Consider the following 19,177-nt stretch of genomic DNA (forward strand, 5'->3'; position numbering starts at 1 on the left):
TAATCTATTCAGTAAAAAAAAAAAAAAAAAAAAACTTGGCCACTAGAACCACTGTGACCACTGCCCTCCTGTAGCCCTTAACTCAGCAATTTATATATTAACCGATGGACCTAGTAGAGATGGTCACGTGAGATTACTTGTCTATTGCTTTAACTGCGAGAGTAATAAGAATAGTCTTAGGTCACATAGAGTTTAGATATTAAGGAAATAAACATTGTATTAGCTTATTGACTTAGTTAAATATTCTTAAAATAATTGTGATTAGGTAAGGATAATCTGTAAGGTTACTATTTTCTCATAATCTTTCGGTAACAACAATTTCTGCCTATGTTTTGGAAACTTCTTTAATTTCATTAACCACAAGCCTATCATTATAGCCTGAAGAAAAATGTATATAAACCCAGCCTTCCCCAGAATAAAGTGGGAATGATTGCACCAGAACTAGAGTCTGTGTCTTTCATTCTTCATCCATCGCCAACGCTGTCTCCCCGCGCCCCGTTACCAGTGTGGAACCCATGGACTCCTGCTAGGGCTGGACCCCGGCATCTAATTAGACATGGCTTGTGCAGGGGCTAGGCCTCCCTTCATGTCACTCTTATCCCTTGTGTGCTGTTCCTTGTGTTGACCCACTCGCCCTCTCAGGAGCCCAAGTGGCTCAGGGGGTGGAATGTTATGCGTGATGTACTCTGCTTTGCTTCCTAGACTTGACTTTACTATGTAGGATGTTACATGAATAATGCAAGGTTATGTGTGATATGCAACTCAAATAATGTAACCGTGCGAAAATCCAATCATGTGACCCCAAAAAGAGGCGTAACCCATTAGAGACAGTCGAGAACAACCACACCCAGCACCAGGTGCCGTACACCTTATCCAGCCTCGACAGACACAAGAAGAACTATAAGACCCACCAGAGAGCATACGATGGGACGGTGGAGAGCTGAGATGAGGGCTGGACCAGATGTCAGAGAGCTGCGGACATCAGAGAGCTGAGACCCTGGGTGATCAGTCAGGTGAGACACCAGAGAAGACGGCCACCAGCCTCTGCTTCCGCCTGTGGTGAACCTCCACACGCCCTCCAGGTTGGATGCACTCCCAGCGAAGCCGGCCTAAGACCCGTCATGGTGAGCACTGAGACGTGGGCATGGGGCCAGGGTTAGGCTGGGACTAGAGTTAGATGCAGTGAGTGTGTGATTGTGTGCGTGAATAAACCAGCACCCAGACAGCGCCCGACTCCCGCGTCTCCTCTTAGCCTCTGGTGACAGGCCCGTGACGGTCCCCGCCTCGTGCGCTTGGCCTGTGCTGACACGTCTGTCTCTCAGGACGTCATGTACGTCTGCTGTGTCTGATGCTCCTGGTGCCCAGCTGCCTCATCCTGACGTCCTACGGTGCATCCTGGCTGCCGTCCTCCACATGCGCTCCACAGAAGCCCGCAAGAAGGCCTCTGCTACCTGCTCCTCACACTTGGCCGTGGTGGGGCTCTTTTATGGAGCTGCCATTTTTATCTACATGAGACCCAAATCCTTCAGGTCAGCTAACCAGGATAAGGTGGTGTCCGCCTTCTACACCATCCTCACCCCGATGTCGAACCCCCTCATCCACAGCCTGAGGAACAGCGAGGTCAAGGGGGCCTGAGAAAGTGTGTGGCCAGCATGAGGCCTTGAATAGTGACTAGAAGTTTCTCTACATGCCCCAACAGGAGACTCGGCCACCCAGGCAGGAGGGCAGAGCACCCACGGGGACAGGATAAGGGCCTCAGCGAAGCGAAAGAGGCGAGGAGATCGTGCCACGAGGAGACATGGCAGTTCACCTCCGGGGCTCTTCCTGGGTTTCCCTTCCCCTACCCCAGCCACCGCCAGCCACAAAGCCTTCTGAAAAGCGCTTCCACTTGGGCCAGCAAACCCCGACCCAACCCCTGTGCTAAAAAGTGCTTGGAAACTAGTCTTCCCAGATGCGTTGAAGAAGACGCACAAGGGAGGCGAGAAGGAGCCCTTTCTGAACCCCAGACCCCAGCAGTCACCGGCAGGCAGGTCGACCCGAGAGACCCAGACAACAGACCGCTGCTGGCATGCTCTCCTCAGGAGCTCTGCTTTCTTCCTCTTACTCTAACGAATCCTGATACTTCGCTCCCACCCTCGTGTCCATGGGTTTCCTTGATTGAATTTGTGGGACAGGAGAGCCCAGCCGTTCCCATTGTGAATTCCACCAGCGCCTGGGGAAGGTGCCTCCTGGCCACCATTCCCAGTGAGGCTGCACAGCACACCCCGGTTTACCCCCCTTCAGCTCGGCCTATATCTTGGTGCAAACTGGTAGTCGGTACTGTTTTTGTCTTGATTTTTCCCTTCTAAGATCAATGAGTTTTTTTTTTTTTTTTTGTCTTTTTATAGAAAAAATGTGATCAAGTTTATTAAGTTGACTTAACTTACACAGGTAATAGAGGCAAGGTCAGCTAAAGTGTCTTCTTAGATATAGAAGCCACACAGTTCAAAGTGGTTCCTGAGATCATGGAGGCTAAAGAGGTCATTAATGCTATTCAAGCCATAAAAACAACACAGGTCATGGAACTATACAGGACACAGAGGTTATGCAGGTCATAGGGTCTATGCAGGTCATAGATGCTATTTCAATTATAGAGCCTACACTGACTATATTGGCTTTGGAAATCATAGATGTTACACCAGTGATAGGGCATCATTTGTAACAGAAGCTATGCATGTCACTGAAGTTACTTGAGTCATAGAAGTTAAACAGATAATAAATGCTACATAAGCCAAGGAGACACCACAAATCAAGCCCTCTCTACTATTCATTTCAAGCGCTCTCTAAACCCCTCAGAAAGTCCATCTACTCACCTCACATTATTTATCCTTAATAAACACCCAAGAGAACACTTTTGCCTCACAACAGAGGATTTCACTATGTATCAAAAATACTGACCCTCACCCAGAACTTAACCCTTACTCTAACCATAACCCTAAATCCTCCCTACATACCACAGAAAGCCTGATACTCACACTGACCCTGACCTTGACCAAATCCTTATCACTAAGCTAACCTTAACCCTAACCTTATAGTACCCTTCCTTCTACATCAGTTTGTTCTCCCTAGTCATCTCACAGAGTTTTCATTTCTTAACTCTAAGGCCCTCCAAAAACAACTTACTAAATTCTTTCTATAATTCCAGAGCACCCTCCCTATGAACCACTGTAGCCCTCCAGCTCACCTCACGGAACCCTCCCACACACCTCTATGAGACCTCGAACCCATTCCATAAAGCCCCTTTACATGCATCATAGTGCCCACCCTACGCAGTTCAGTGGCCACAAACTATCAGCTTAAAGTGTCTCCCAAAACATCTCAGAGCACCCTCCTTACACATCAAAGAAAGCCCGTTCACCTTAAATGCATTCTCTACACACTTCAGAGAGGTGTCCCGCATACCTCAGTGAGAACAAATTAAACCGTCTTGCAAGCCCATTCTACTGACAAAACTTCCTTGCAAGCACATTCTAAACACATCGGAAAGTCTATCAACTGATGACAGACAGCCCTAAATACACACCTCAGAAAACCCTTTCAACTCACCATGGAGGCCTCCTCTACAAACTGCAAATACTGACCCTGACCCTGAACTTAACCCTAAGCCCTCCCTACATATCAGAGAGCTCTCCCTGTCACTGACTATGACCCTGAACCTGACTCTAAACTCTAACCCTAACCCTAACCATGACCATAACCTAATAGTGTACTTCCTTCTTCATCAGCTTGTCTTCCTTACTCATCCCACAAAGCTCTCACTACTCACCGCAAATGGCTTTCCAAAAATCTCAGTGTTTCTCTATACTTCAGAGATCTCCTTCACTTTGCCCCTCTGGGAGGTCTCCTAACTCACCTCAGTGGGCTCTCGCAACACATGTAAAGGAGCCCTCTGACGCACATCGTAGAGTCCTCCCTATTTGCTCTCTGTACACATCTTAATGTCCTGCTGACACATAAAAGAAAGCCATCACTACTCATCTTAAGAGCTGTACCTGCACAACTCAGAGAGTTTCCCTAACAGCCCTCAGTGAGTACTTACCATGCTCCTTTGGAAGCCCTCTCTAATCACCTCAGAAAGCCTGTGAACTCGCCTCAGGGAATCTTCACAAGACACCTCAGAGAGCCTTTTGAACTTATCACAGAGGCCTTCCCAATACAATTCAAATGCTGATCTAGACCCTAACCCCAACCTAATACTAACCCCCTAACTCTAACACTAACACCATAACTCAGATGCTAATCCTAAATCTAACCCTAATCCAAACCCAAGGCCCTCAAACTGACCTTAAACCTACCCCTAACTCTCCCTTCACAGCTTGAAATTTGCTCCATACAAAAATCAGAGAACACTCCCTACACATCTCAGAGTGCCCTCCTGGTGCATTGAAGAAAGCCCTCACTACTCATCTCAAGAGAAGTACCTGCACACCTCAGAGAGACACCCTGCAGCCCTAAGTGAGTACTCCTTGTCGAGCACTCTCTAAACATCTCATAGAGCCTTTCTACTTACATCAGAAAACCCTCACTACACTCGGCATAAAGCTATTTTTTTTTAGTAAAGACTAGTTTTTATTTTTGTATATCAAATCATCTTTTGTATTTCATTATTAAAATATGTATCTCGTCCTTAAGTCATTTGACTTAATGTCTTTAAATCTACTGCATATTGCCTTTGAATTTTTTTTTCTGTTACTTTTTTTTCTATTGTAAACAAATGGGATGCATGTTGTTTCTGTTTGTACCTGGAGTGACAGCATACATTTGCGTAGTCATACATTCACATAGGGTAATGAGGTTTGATTCATTCTGTTATTTTTTCCTCCACCCCTACCCCTCCCACCCCAAATCAATGAGTTTTTAAAATTCTCCTTGTGTCTGCACTGTCAGCAGAGTTTGCTCTTTTATTGCTGTGTGGGCCTCCCTGGCCTGAGAGGTCGACGCTCATCAGGCCATTGTTTAGTGGAGAGGTGCATGTGCCGTGTTGAGTGTGAAGCTACCGTGACCAGAGCTGCTGATGGCCTCCCTTATGTCACCGTGTGTCTCTGTCCTCTTGTCACCTGTGTGATGCACTTAGTAAACTGCTCTGCAAGGTGTCTGCTGAGCTGTAGGCTCACCAGGGATGAACACCAACTCCAGTTGGTCCAATAGTGTCAACACTTTTTCATTTTGGCCAGTTCTTGTGAGCTAATAGTAATGCACTTGGCTTAGAATTTGAATTTTCCTGATGGTTAATGGGCACTGAGGACTTTTCAATTAGCTTATTGCCTATGTACTTATGTTGTTTTTTGTCTAGTGAACTATTTCAGTTTTGGAAAAGAAGTCTGTAGATACTTCAAAAGCAAATGCATCATTGATTCAATAATAGAAAGTATAGGACTCTCATCACACTATTCGGAGTTTTAGACATATAAGTTATATGTTATATATTTTCTGACATCTCTTGTAATTCATTGCCCAATTTAATTAAACTATATTGATATATGTGATATTTCTCTTCCACTTCCTCTGTTTTGCTAGAAACTGTTTTAATCACACTTTAATTACTCCTTTTAATTACACTATCTTAGAAACTACTGGTCTTCCATTGGAGGGCTGATTCCACTGAAAATCAGAGCTTTCCTTCAGATGAGTAAAATTAAAATTGGGACTCAGGTGTTCAGAGAATAATTCTTTGGTTAGCAAATGATTATATACTCACAATAATTAATAAGAAATAAATGTGACGCATTTAAAGAAAGTGAAATTCACAAAGAAAATAAATATGGCTAAACATTTATTTATATACCTACCTTTCACAAACATATTTATGTGATCGTCAAAGACCAAGCACTTAAATTAAAATCATCTCAAGACCCACCACAGTTGAAAGTACCGTCTTCAGTGATTAACAGCGTCCTTTCCTCACTTCTGCAATCTGTGCCCTGGTTCCCTTCACAGCGTCCTTTGCTTGAATGTGCTCAGCTGTCCTCCCTGGTCAGGTGGTGGCAGCAGCCGAGGGCTCCAGGAAGAGCAGGAATAGAGTACGCTAAGTAAACAGAGCTGGGTGGAGAAGAACCAGGACAACGTTTTTCTTTTGAAAAATACTTTTTCTGTCTTTTTCCTTTTTGCTATCATCATTATCATAACTTTAATTCCACATGGTTCAGTGATGCCAAAACCTCGTCCCTTCTCCCCTGACACCGGCCTCGCTGAGGACCCCGGGGATCTTCGGGGCTGTCCTGGGTGCCCACGGCCTGTCACTTCTGCGTGCTCCCGCCACCTCCTTCCCTGGCCGCCCCTGGGGACCCGGCCCCTCCCGCGGCCCGGGAAAGACCGCTGTTTCCGCAGGCGCTGCCACTGGGCTCCCAGGGGCAATGCCACCTGTGCTTCTGCGTGCTGGTGCTAAATGACTCCGGTTCTCGGCGCTTCCCAGCCCGGCTCGTCGGGAGGAGTGCGGAGTCCAGGCACCTCTGGGGCCTCAACCCCTCCGAGGACGCTCTCGTCTGCGGGCACACGCCAGGACTCGGGGCTCCGGGGCAAGGTGTCCAGCTCCCGGGTGAGCAAGGAGGCTAAGTGAGGAAACAGCCGGGGAGAACGTCGCCTGCGGAGTTTCACTGGTGAGGCCGAGGGGGGTGGGCCGAGGGAGGAGGCCCTGCAGGTGCACGGGCGGCGCTGGTGCTCCAGGCGGCCCTCGGTGCTCCAGGCGGCCCTCGGTGCTCCAGGCGGCCCTCCGAGCTCCAGGGAGGCCCTCCGTGCTCCGGGTGAGCCTGCGGAGGACGGCACCTCGGCCTCAAGGCCTCGCCCCAGCGCTGGGCGTCCGTCCTGAGGCCCGCGGGGTTCTGGGGACTCCTCTCTTTGCCGGGAGCACGAGGTCCCCATGGAGGGGACTTTACAAGCGCGTTTGGAGAAACGAAGCCCTGAAGCCCCCGAGAGTGCTGGGAGAGTCGGCTGCGGAGAAAGCAGCCCGCCTGCAGGGGAGGCGGTCAGAGCCCCGAGCGAGCGCCTCCCTGCTGTGCCCGCGGGAGGCCGGCGCCAGGACCTGCTGGTGAGGGGATGTGACAGCGGAGGGTTTGTTACTTAAAAATGTGGCCCAAGGAGGCATCTACTTGAGGACTAAACCGTATGTGTGTGGCACAACTAGAGGCCGCTAGGTAACTTAGCTTTCTTTTTACATTGTATTTTGAATTTTCATCTCATAAAATGGTGAGCGCTTAGCATTTTGAGTAAACTGGACTAGAATTATGCTTGGCTGAAGATTCCCCAAATTTCAATTTAACAGAAATTTTAAGAGCAGCCAGCAACTGGCACTGGGATAGGCAGTGGATTTTCCCTTCCCAGATCCCACTTGCCCGTTAGTGAATTTTGTTTTCATTAATATTTTCCTACAAATTCAAAATGTATAGCATTCTATGATAATTATGTGTGTGTGTATATATTTACGTATACACACACAACACACTGTTTCCTTTATTGACCTAAAAATTAACTTTGATATATACCACAAGTCAGCTTTCAGAAATTAATTCATTGCAACTATTTAATAACAGAATTTCATTTCAATAAATGTAACATCAATTGAAAATATCAGTAGATTAAAAGACATATAAATGTATAAACTGTAACAAAAGTTTGGCTTTGCCTTGGACACAGAAAACTTAGAGATAACATTATTCATTAAATCATTTTTACTAACAACATCTGAGAAAAAACCTAAATGTAACAAAACACTGGTTAGCTAAATTTTTGTGCATCCAGTTGATATTATGTTAAAAAGCAAGAATCCAAAGACTTGATTGACAGGGTCTGGGAAGAGTCTCTGTGTCACCAGTGAGGTCCTGGTGGTGACTCTGTGTTTACCCCTGGTTTGGGCCTCTGAAAGAATTCTGTTTGCCCACTGTGACCTTTCACCCTTGACACTGAGCTTTTTCCCCTGTCCGTTCCCTGTCCTGTTCTAATAGGCCTATTTCTTTCATTCTATTAAAGCTTTTTTTTTTTTGTCTGAAATGACCTACATGATTCGTGCTGATGTTTTTCTCTGTTCCTTTCTCCATACCACAGTCTGTGTTCCCTTAAAATGAAGTGTCTGTTTTGAGCTCAGGTAAACAGTCTATGAAGCATTAAGGACGCTGGTTAAACTTTGGACAGAATTGACTCCTTGCTTCCTCCAAATGTCTAAACTTTAGGTATCCAGAGATGCTTTAGAAATATAACAAGGATTTATAGAAAAACAGATTTAAAAGTTCATGAAAAGTTAAAGTCTTAAAATCACATGGGAATGTATTTGGGGGCCAGTCTGAGGACGGGTGAGAGGTGGGTGTGATGTCTGTGTAGCATCCCTCGCCAACATTACCTGGAATATGTGAAGAGAGGTGGGGAACCGGACTGTGCTGGGCAAGAGCTGCCCCTGAGGGAGAAGCTGCAGGGAGGGCACCACGCTGTCCCCATCCTTACACGTTAACAGGCTCTCTGTGTCTTTGGATTCAAGGGCAGCTCTTACCGTCAATGCAGATGCCACAGCAGGGCAGAGGTGTAATTTCATTAATGATTCTGGCATCACAGACCTATTCCAGATTCGGGGTGGTGGGGTAGGCAGACTCATGAAACCTGCCCGTAGAGGTTTCAGGTGCCCATAGACTGTGCACCCGGAGGTGGGAGCCAGGCGGGGAGGGGCCCGCACTGAGCCACGTGGCTTCCTGGGCCGGGGAGAAAACGTGGATGTGGCTGTGTAGATGACGAGAACGCCGTAGAAACACAAAGGCAAGCCAGAGATGCACAGGAGGAAAAAGTGATGAGTACTTGAAAAGATTTTGATGTTGTAGACCATTAAAAAAATTCTGTCTTCTGGCAAGTCTTTAATGGCACCTGCAATGGGCTGGCAGTTCTGCTAAACAGGGTTCTCAGCAGTAAATGGTCATGAGGTGACTTTAATAAAGTGAATAATTAATCGGAAAAGCAAAACCAGAGGGAGAATATGCTTCCAGAGATACAGTATTGCTCGTTTTGAGCTGTCAGTGATCTGCACTGATTTGGGAAATGTTTGTGACCAACCAGCTCACGGGAGGCTCACTGCCCCTAAGTCTCCATCTGAGTGTGTCATCGAGGCTTCTGAGCCATGGGAACAACCAGAACGGGGGTCAGGCAGGGTCACGACCCCCTCGCAGTGCTGGCCTTCTTTGCTCAGGATCACAGCAAAATGCTGCTAGCACTCAGGGGTGTTAGAAGTAAGATCAGGGATTCATGGAGTTCATAATAATGAGTCAGCACTTACGGAAAATAAAATATGATCAACTAACTCATTTATATGCTGTCAGTGACTTAATTCTCACATTGTGAAAATTAAAATTCATTATATTTAAACTCAGAAGCAAATTCTCAATGAGATGATCAATTTTTTTGTTGTTAATTTTAGGTGATCGGGTAATGTATTAAAGGATGCAAACCTATATTAGTGTATCCATACATTTCATCCTTTATTTATGAATATGTATACCCATGTATATAATATATATATTTATTCATATTAAGGGACAGATCATATATACAGGAAATCACAAATAACTATAATGTAAGGATTTATGTAACCACCTTCCATAAATAAATAACATTAACACCTATAAACCCTTTCATGTAGAATAAAAAAGTTATGATTCAAATTCTATATGAAAACAGAAAGGTTAAAATATATTTGTAAAGATGCATTGCTGATTTTGACTAAATGTGGCTTTCAATTCTTACACATAAACAAGGATGACATTTGAAATCATCCTACATTTCATCCTCCATGAGTTTCATCTACTTAAAATTTCATTTAAAACCAAGTTTCACTGTTTATTTGTCCACTTGTGTATTTACTGACTTAATCATGGGCTGCATGGAGCACGCCCTTGGAGGAGGACCCTCACACCCCAAGCCCGTGGAGAACGGTCCCTCTAGCATGGTCCACTTATGTTAGTCCTGAGTTCAGCACGTAGGATCAAGCAACTGCTCATGGTCCTGACTGCCCTGGGCGGTGTCGGTCATGAGGTTAACCCAGGTGGAGTGAGTGATGAATGGAACTGACCTGTTCATTTAATAAAGAGAAGGTGAAGGTGGACCGCAAACCCACGCAGCAGAGTAGTAGGAGGACCAGGGGAGTCGGGGACCAGTGGCATTTTATGAAGCGTGTGCACGTTAGGCCTCTTGAGAAGGTGAGAGCTGACCAAAGACGGGACTTAAATGCAGTACGTGGAATTAATTCACATGTTGAGACTCAACAGAGGCTCACAGGCCAATTCAGCAAGCTAAGCATGACCAAGGAGCGGATCAAGGGCAGGCCCGCTTTGTGGAACAAGTCCTCTGCCAACACCGGCCGAGAAGCCGTGGATCCTGCTTACAGAGTATGCATCAGTAACTCCACTCACCACGTAGACCTACGCAGGGGACGTTGAGGTGCAGCCACTGCTTTCTTGTCCTAATGAGTGAATTCTCTCTTTGTAGGAAGAGCAGAATTTGACATGAGACCCGACAACCTCACTGCCAGCACCGACTTCATCCTCCTGGGGCTCTTCTCCGCTTCCCACTCCAGCCTGGTCTCCTTTTCCTTCCTGGTTGGCGTTTTCATCATGACCCTGATGGAAAATGCACTCATGATCCTGCTCATCCGCAGGGACCCGCGCCTGCACACCCCCATGTACTTCCTGCTCAGCCACCTCTCCTTCATGGACATCCTGCATGTTTCCAACATCGTTCCCAAGGTGATCGCTGACTTCCTGTCAGGCAGCAGAGCCATTTCCTTTGCAGGCTGTGGGACCCAGGTGTTTCTGTCCCTCACACTGCTGGGCAGCGAGTGCCTTCTCCTGGCTGCCATGTCCTGTGACCGCTATGTGGCCATCTGCCACCCCCTGCGCTACCCGGTGCTCATGAGTGAGAGGGTCAGTGTGCTCCTGGCTGCAGGGTGCTGGCTGGTCGGGACCCTCAACGCCTCGATCCACACAGGGCTCTTACTGCACCTCCCCTACTGTAGCTCTAGGGTGATCGATCACTATTTCTGTGAATTTCCTGCCGTGTTGAAGTTGTCCTGTGCAGACACCTCACGCTATGAACGAGGGGTTGATGTGAGTGCTGTTATTTTCCTGCTGATCCCGCTGTCCATGATCTGTGCATCTTATGTGCAGATTCTTCTCACCGTCCTGCAGATGAAGTCATTGGAGGCACGGAAGAAGGCCTTTTCCACCTGCTCCTTCCACATGGTCGTGGTCCTAATGTACTATGGGCCCTTCATTTTCACCTACATGAGACCCGAGTCATACCACACCCCAGGCCAGGACAAGTTGCTGGCAATATTCTACACCATCGTCACGCCCACCCTCAACCCTGTCATCTACAGCTTCCGGAACAAAGACGTCCTGATGGCCATGAAGAACCTGCTCAGAGGTAGCTTCCCATATAAAAAGTGAACAGGAAAAACAATGAAGCTCTGTATTATCTTTATTTCCCTATTTCACAACTAAAGGACAACTGTCATTAGTTTCCCTGGGAAGATAATAGCTACTATCTCTTCCCGAATGGAAGGAATGCATGTTCCCAACTCTGGCGATCCTGCCTGTGCAGCCCGTTTCACTGAGTGCCCACCGGCCCTCTGTGCTGTGATCCTCAGGCACTTACGGGAACTGAAAGATGTCGGACACTCCAGGCACCACCTCTGAACCTCGGAAAGACCTTTTAATTACACCCCATGCACGTCATTTTAAAACACAGAACTACATTTCCCTCTACTTTTAGCGAACTGAGTAAATCACATTTTAAAACTTTACAAGTCCACAAATAACCCGCAATGCTCACAACTTAGTTGTGTGGTTTCCACCAACATCTTGGTTCCCTGGAGTGAGAAACACATGTAACTATAAATGCATGCTGACCCGCACATGTTCACTCTGAGTGTAATAAAATTGAGTTACTTTTGCTAGAATTAACATTATTTATTCTTTAAGAACATCCAGAACATTGTCTCATTTCACATATACATAGTTCTGTTTTACGAACCCTTCTAGAAATTCATCCTAAAATTATTGTAAAGAAGAAAATAAATGTCTATTCAGATTTCATAATGGAAAAAAGGAATTCTTTTAAATAACATTATTTACATCAAAAACCAGAAAACCACATTTTATTGAGGCAAATGTTCCAGACAATTGTATAATATTTTACTAAGAAGTTGATATTAAGTAAATAGTATAAAAACATTTAAGCAAATGTGAAGATGTATAAGACTTCAATAGGCGAAAAGTAGTTTTTCTTTCACAATCGCAAATTTTAAAATGATAAGAATAAATGTTATCAATTTTGTTGAATTTGATAAATAACATGTAGGTTACCTTGAAACAGGGTACAACATTTTATAAAACAAACGATCTAGCAATATGCATTTTGAACCTTTCATAGATTGTTACTGTTTTAAATCATAATTTAATGAATTTGATATAAAAATATAATAAACAGGTGTCATATACTAATAAAAATTATCTGGGATTTTCTTTCTTGCCTTCATTTCTATAATCTTGTATTATTCCTCCTGGGCTTTCATGTTTTATTTCAACAGATAATTAAGAGAAAATTCGTAGCATGATTGTATGGCGAAGGGTTGCCAGAGTTCCAAGTTCACCAGGGTGCAGATTTCAAAAGCTGAGGTCTTGGGGTGGGAGGGGGTGGCGGGAAGGAAAAACAACAGAATGAGACAAACATCATCACCCTACGTACATGTATGTACACAAATGGTGGGACTCTACTTAGTGCACAATCAGAGAAACAACAGCTGTACCCCATTTGTTTACAATGAATCAAAATTAAAGAAAATTTAAAAAAGAAAAAAAGAAGCTGACATGTCATACAATGTACACTTTTACTCCTCCCGGTAATCCAACTGGGTCCTGTACTGTAGAGCTGGGGTCTGGAAGACCGAGTGTCATGACATTAGTATCCTCAGCATGGGAAGGCCATCCCCAGCCGAGTGGCTCCAGGGCAGCCTCACATCTGGAAGATTATCAAAAGTCACATCACCCTACAACTTCCCTGAAAACAGCATTCAAGGCTGACAGTCTTTGTTCCCCAAATAGAGATATGGAAACAGAAAAGGCCGCACTGAGATTGAGGGGAAATCAAACACCTGGAAACAACAGGTATGTGAAAAAAGTTGTATTTATCTTGGTAAGAAGAATCAAAAAGCATGGTCCAACCTGGACAGGACTGTAAGGAGAATATAACAAAATAGAAATGGCACATATGATATTTTAAGATTCAACTGTAAACCTACCGCCATCCACATAGATAATAACCAGTGGATTTAAAGGTTTTAGTATTTCACAAGCAGCAAAGAGACGTTCTCTGATAGCTTCTTCTGTAAATAGAAAACCAGCATAATTAGAAGAAAATCAAACAACACTGTACCACTCATTTAAGGAGCTCAGTCCAAGAATCAGAGGTGGTTCCGTCTGTTGGATGAAAACCAGCTGTGATCCCTCTTACTCGACTTGGCCCCCGTCTCTCCTCACCCCTGGTTCCTCTGCCTGGGAACTGATGGGACTGCATTCCTTAATGAACGCAGCCGGTCAATCATTTTGGCAAAGAACTGTGTTTTTTATGCTGCGCATGCAGCTTCTTTCACCAAACTCTTTGTGTGTATGTGTGTGTGTGTGTGTGTGTGTGTGTGTGTTTATTCACCTCTGTTATAAAATACAATGAAATAGAATAAAACACAGAAGGAATGTTATTCAAAAATCAAAATGAATATTTGAATGTATGGAAAGAGTTGACTGATGGATTCTTTCCACTTCTTCGTTTTGTTTCCGAGAGTGCTGCTATTAAATTTATTGAGCAAAAAATCCATGAAAGTGTATATTTTCATTTCATAAATTCCTAACTTGTATTTGATCCAACAAAGGTTTGAATATTCAAACCAGACCACCCACAATGCGTGTTCCAGGACGCTTTTCCATAGAGGAGTGACCTCAGACCTTCAGGCACTGGCATTCAGGCATTTGGCAACGTGATGATAGGCCACTGTCATTTAAATAATACTGTAGTGAGGTTAAATAACTTCCCATAAGTTCATTAGTGCACATTGGGCCTCCTCTGGGATTTCTTGACATGCAATTGTGCAGATTGATTATTTTATGATGATTTGAGAAGTTTCATATCTATTATATTTTTGCCATACATTTTTGAATTTATATATTTTGCCATATATATTTTTGAATTTATTTTAATTTTTGTTATTATTATTACTTCAGTTGCATCTGCTTATGGGCACAGTGGTATGACTCCAAGCACATGTATAATAATATGTGATGATCCAACAAAGGTTGATAGCAATTCCATCTCCTTAAAATTTTAAAAAATTTAATTGATACATAATTGTGTTTATCCTCAAATGTTTCAAAGATTATTTTTTAGTTGTTTTAGAAAGCATATTATTTCATAAATTATCCAAATAACTTAGCTGGAATATGAATTTAAATAATTTACCTGTTTCTCTCTGGTGCCCTGTTAAAAAAGGTAGCCTTTCTCTTAGAAAAAATAAGAAAATAAAAACAGCAATCCCTCCTTGTTTAATTTCACTATATGAGCTACTGTACTTAATATAATTGGATTTATTTGGGATTTTGGTGTGCGTTGGCTCTCCACTCTATAGTGGACACAGACATGAGTGTGAGTGCGTGTTTCCCTCTCCTGCTTGGATAACTTGTAGGCAGCACCAGGGAGGAGGGCTTTGTTGAGCAGCACAAAGAGGACCAGCAGAATCCAGAGGCGGGATATCCACAGCATGAACAAGCCGCTCCCTTCACGAGCAAGTACCATTAAAAAGCTGAATGGGATGATGCAGATTAAAGCCCACTTTTCAAGCTCTATAGGTGGACTCCTCTCAGATTCTGACTTTTAAATACAGGTGTATAATGATCACAGTTTTACCAGATGTCAGACTGCATCGTCGTGGGAGTTGTTTTAGACTTGCTGAAGGCACAGTAACTGTGCACAAGTCCCGCGTATTGTTAGCTGCTTGCACTGATGCAAGAACACCGTGCTTGGGTGGGGTTTGCTTTACCGTGCCAATGGGCTATGTCAGGGTTTTGATGTGCAGTGTCCCCCAAAAGCTCACGTGTGAGACAATGCAGGAAGGTTCAGAGGAGAAATGATTGAGTTGTGAGAGTCTTAACTCAATCAGTGAATTAATCCCTGATGGGATTAATTGAAGAGGTAATGTGTGGCTGGATTAATTGAAGTGGTAGGGTGTGGCTGGAGGAGGTGGGAATTGGGGCGTGGCTTTGGGACACATATTTTGAATCTGGAGAGTGGAGACCCTCTCTCTCTCTCTGCTTCCTGATGATGCGAGCTGCTTCCCTCTGCCACACTCTCCCACCATGATGTTCTGCCTCCCCTTGAGCCCCGAGGAATGGAGCCAGCCTTCTATGGACTAAGACCTCTGAAGCCGTTTTCCCTCAGATAAACCTTTCCTCCTCTATAATTGTGCTGGTCGGATCATTTATTACAGCAGTGAAATATCTCACTAAAACAGGCTACAAGTAAAATGTGATGACAACGATGGGCTTATCCAGGGAAATATCTGCTTCGTGGTGATCATTTATAGTTTTTGAATTTTGAAAGTTTTGGTAACTTTGAAATGTGATATTTCAAAGCTTCTTGTTTCAATCCTGACACATGGAGATTCATCACTGTTGTAGCCAGCTTTTTTGCTGCCCTATCTGAAAGATCTGACTGGAACAATTTCAGGGGAGGAAGAGTTTATTTGCAGGCTCACAGTTTCAGAGGCCTCAGTTCACAGACAGCAGGCTCCATTCCTCAGGGCTCAAGGTGAGGCTGACCATCATGGCAGGAGAGTGTGGCAGAGGGGAGCTGCTCACATGGTGATCAGAGAGCAAAGAGAGACTCCACTGACCAAGTACAAATACATGCCGCAAAGCCACACCAATGCCACCTCCCTAGTCACACCCCGCCCACCTTCTGCTACAGCCAACTAGTCCCTTCAGGGCATCAGATCACTGACAGGGTGAGGGTCCCACAACCCCGTCATTTCTCCTCTGAGCCTCCTGCGTTGTCTCACAGGTGAGCTTTGGGGGACACCTCACATCCAAACCCTAACAACCTCGATGTGCCCTCCCTTCACGTTTTAATTAAGACCATGAGAAGTTCGTGATGAATCGAAGCCTTGTGTCTGGATATGGACACAGAGTCATTGAAGAACAATTAAAATCCTCTTTACATTCTGTCTCCTCACAGGAAACACAACACATTTACTCACCCCCTTTTAGGTGAGGTCCAGACACTAAAAATCTCTTTATATAAATATATTAATTTCTTGGTGAATTTATGATTAATAAATATCAATGTAATAATGCATTTTTATAAAAGTGATTTCTAATTTTTTAAAGTCGTTAGTCTTCTGTATTGATGTCTGCCACACTTGGTGAACCTTCCTATGATTTCCCGGTTGAGCCCAATGATATTCAGGTCAGTTATATGAAATGCAGATATCCTTGTGTTTTACTTGTTTTTCACAGTGAGTCTGTGTTTGGCTTTGATTTTCTTTATCGTGGTAGGTCTAGCCAGAACTGAGTAAGGAGTAACCAATATCACTTGGTTGGTATTCAATGTCCTGATCATAACATGGATAGGAAATATTAACAGTGTACAATTTATGTAGTTTTAAAGTTCATTCTCACATTCACTTTCATTAGCTCTTCTTTCTTCTCAAACTTTTTATGAGGTTCTTTCAAACACAGTGGTAAAGGCTGCAGAGAATCAGGAAAACATTGCATTACTTCACTGAGACTAGAGTCCGCTGCGGGAACCGGATGCAGAAGGCATCTTTCAGGAGAGACTTCCAGAATCTTATTTCAAGAGGTGTGTTTAAAATTCTTTAGTACAATGTTGATAAATAGCTGTAAGAATCTTGAAATCACACTGCATTTGAGACTTCATGCTGGGCTTCAGAGATCAATTCCCTACAAATACAGAGAACAATGCGTGTATTAAGAGACATTTTCAAATGCTTATTTTCGTAGGCCAGTGTTAACTTTCTTTGAGAGTTTCATACATGGAGCAGTGGAGAACTGGGAATGCTCTGTGTCAGGGAGCTGGTCATGGGAACAGAACTCCACTAGTCTAAGGACTCCAGACACAGTGCTCCTGCTTCCAGGAGGTCTGTGAGCCACACAGGCGCAGCGGGGGGAAGGGTCAGAGCCAGGGAGCACGTTTCACAGTGCAGACAAAGGGCATCCTCTTGACCCCGTGAGGCTGCTGCTCAGTGCAGCTTTACAGTCCTCCCAGAGTCACGTCGGCGGCTGAGGAGTCCCTTACGACCAACAGCAAGAGGAAGCCGGGCAGATCAGTAAAACCCAGCATCTAGGTTCAGAGCTCAGTACAGAGCTTGGTTCATTGAGGAACACCATGGACAATGCAGCCTTCTAGAAATATCCTGGCATCTGCGTTTTCTGAAGTTCCGTGTGAACTTCCATCAGGACCTTTCACACACGGTGAGGGCGGCTACGACCTTTATGGAAACACAAGGGATGTGTGGGTGTCCGTCAACCCCTCCACTGAGCTGTACCCAAGTCGGGTTAGATTCTGAAGCTCCTTCTCTTGGGACTCGAGGGTGGCGAGGCAATCAGAAGGGTCCACAGCTGTCTCCTCTCAGGCACACAGGGATCTCTGGGGTGAAATTCCCACCTGAGATCATTCAAGAGGAGGCAATCATCCAGAGAGAATGAAATGCTGGTGTACACGCCCTCGGATGTCAGTCCCTGGCTCCGTGTTTGTTCCAGGAGCCAGTGGGGCAGCTGCACGCGAAGACACTCTGTGCTGTCCCTTTGCCTGGACACCCCACTCCTGCCCAGGCCAGCTGGAAGGTCATATGCAGTTAGTTTCCTAGACACTGTGAACCTACCACTCACCGGCGGAGAAGTGAGTAGCTATAAAATGGGCCTTTCTAAATGTGCCGTGTGAAGCTCATGAATGCGCAGTATCCTGGTGCTTAAACTTAGAATCTTCTGCAGTTTGCAGCCTCTCACAACGAGGATGGTTCTGTTTCACGGGCAAAGTGCCTTCCTAATTGGCTGCATCTGTAAGGGCTAAAGAAATCATTCCAGTTGCATTAGCACAGTGTCAGTGAAAGAACAGATTCAAACTTACTTTTAATATTTCATTCAATAAATTGGCTTTTTAGTTTTCAATAAAAATGAATAATTTCATCCTAATAAAGACAGATTCGATGACTATGAAAGACTTAGTCATGAATGCAGCTAATTGTTGTCTAGGAATTCCCAGAAATTAATCATTTATGGAAATGCCAAATTGTTGTCTAGTTGCATGTGCATCCCTCTGTGTGAACAGCTGGGAAAGCAACCTATCTTGGGGGCCTTCCATTAACACACTGCGTGCTTCACTGTTTTCTTTCTGTGTCCTATCCTTTTTGAAATCAAACCTTTTTTGAAATTGTCCCTTTGATTTAATTGGGTCTCTATGATATTATTCTACATGCTATAACCATGATTCATCACTCAACATGCAAGTCAAGGTACATGGCTCAGGTATCCAACAGATCGATTAATACCTCTTCAAGCTTTTTATTGTCATAATGAATCTTCTCATACCATGTGAGCAGGCAACTTAGAGATCATTTCCATTTTAAGTTAATGAAGATTAATTTGCTAACAAAACATTTCCAAGACTATATGAATTTTCAAATTAAATCAAGCACTTTTGTAAACAGAAAGAGGAAGGCAGGAAGGAAGGAAGGAAGCAGAGAGCGATGGAGGGGAAGATAGGAGAGTGAACTGGAAGGAAGAAATGAAACAGGACCAAGAAAGTGGGCCAAACAATTGGAATGGGTAGCGACAGTGAATACAAAGAACATGGGGTCTGTGGGAACTCTGTCCCAGCCGCTGCCCTAAAACGCTTCACACGTAAATCGTTTGCTCTTGGAGATCATAATCTCACTTTGTGACTGAGTCGAGTAAGGTTCTAGATCCAAATTCACACCTAGTCAGAGCCCACGGCTGGCAGTGAGATTAGAGGTGTGAGTCGCACTCAGAAGAAAACCCGGCTTTGTGATGGCCATGAGTGTTGCACAGGCTGCCACTCAGCTACCGTGAAACATTCCTGGACAGTG

General features: G+C 44.6%; 1 protein-coding gene and 1 long non-coding RNA gene across 2 annotated transcripts; one reads left to right on the top strand and one right to left on the bottom strand.

Moving 5' to 3' along the window:
- Positions 1 to 4,929: 4,929 nt before the first annotated feature.
- Positions 4,930 to 8,736, bottom strand: LOC306663303. The gene is made up of 3 exons (XR_013764448.1): positions 8,516 to 8,736; positions 6,400 to 6,766; positions 4,930 to 6,064 (listed from the first exon to the last, which is right to left on the bottom strand). It is a non-coding gene; the product is annotated as an uncharacterized lncRNA (long non-coding RNA).
- Positions 8,737 to 10,067: 1,331 nt separating this feature from the next.
- Positions 10,068 to 14,853, top strand: LOC306663328 (olfactory receptor 2AJ1-like; the record flags this gene model as incomplete). The annotated part of the gene is made up of 3 exons (XM_079143736.1): positions 10,068 to 10,404; positions 10,495 to 11,430; positions 14,741 to 14,853. 3 exons carry the CDS (start codon positions 10,068 to 10,070, stop codon positions 14,851 to 14,853), a joined length of 1,386 nt encoding a protein of 461 aa, XP_078999862.1.
- Positions 14,854 to 19,177: the final 4,324 nt, after the last annotated feature.

Source organism: Sciurus vulgaris (genome assembly GCF_902686455.1).
Source record: "Sciurus vulgaris genome assembly, chromosome: 6".
Taxonomy (NCBI): Eukaryota; Metazoa; Chordata; class Mammalia; order Rodentia; family Sciuridae; genus Sciurus; species Sciurus vulgaris.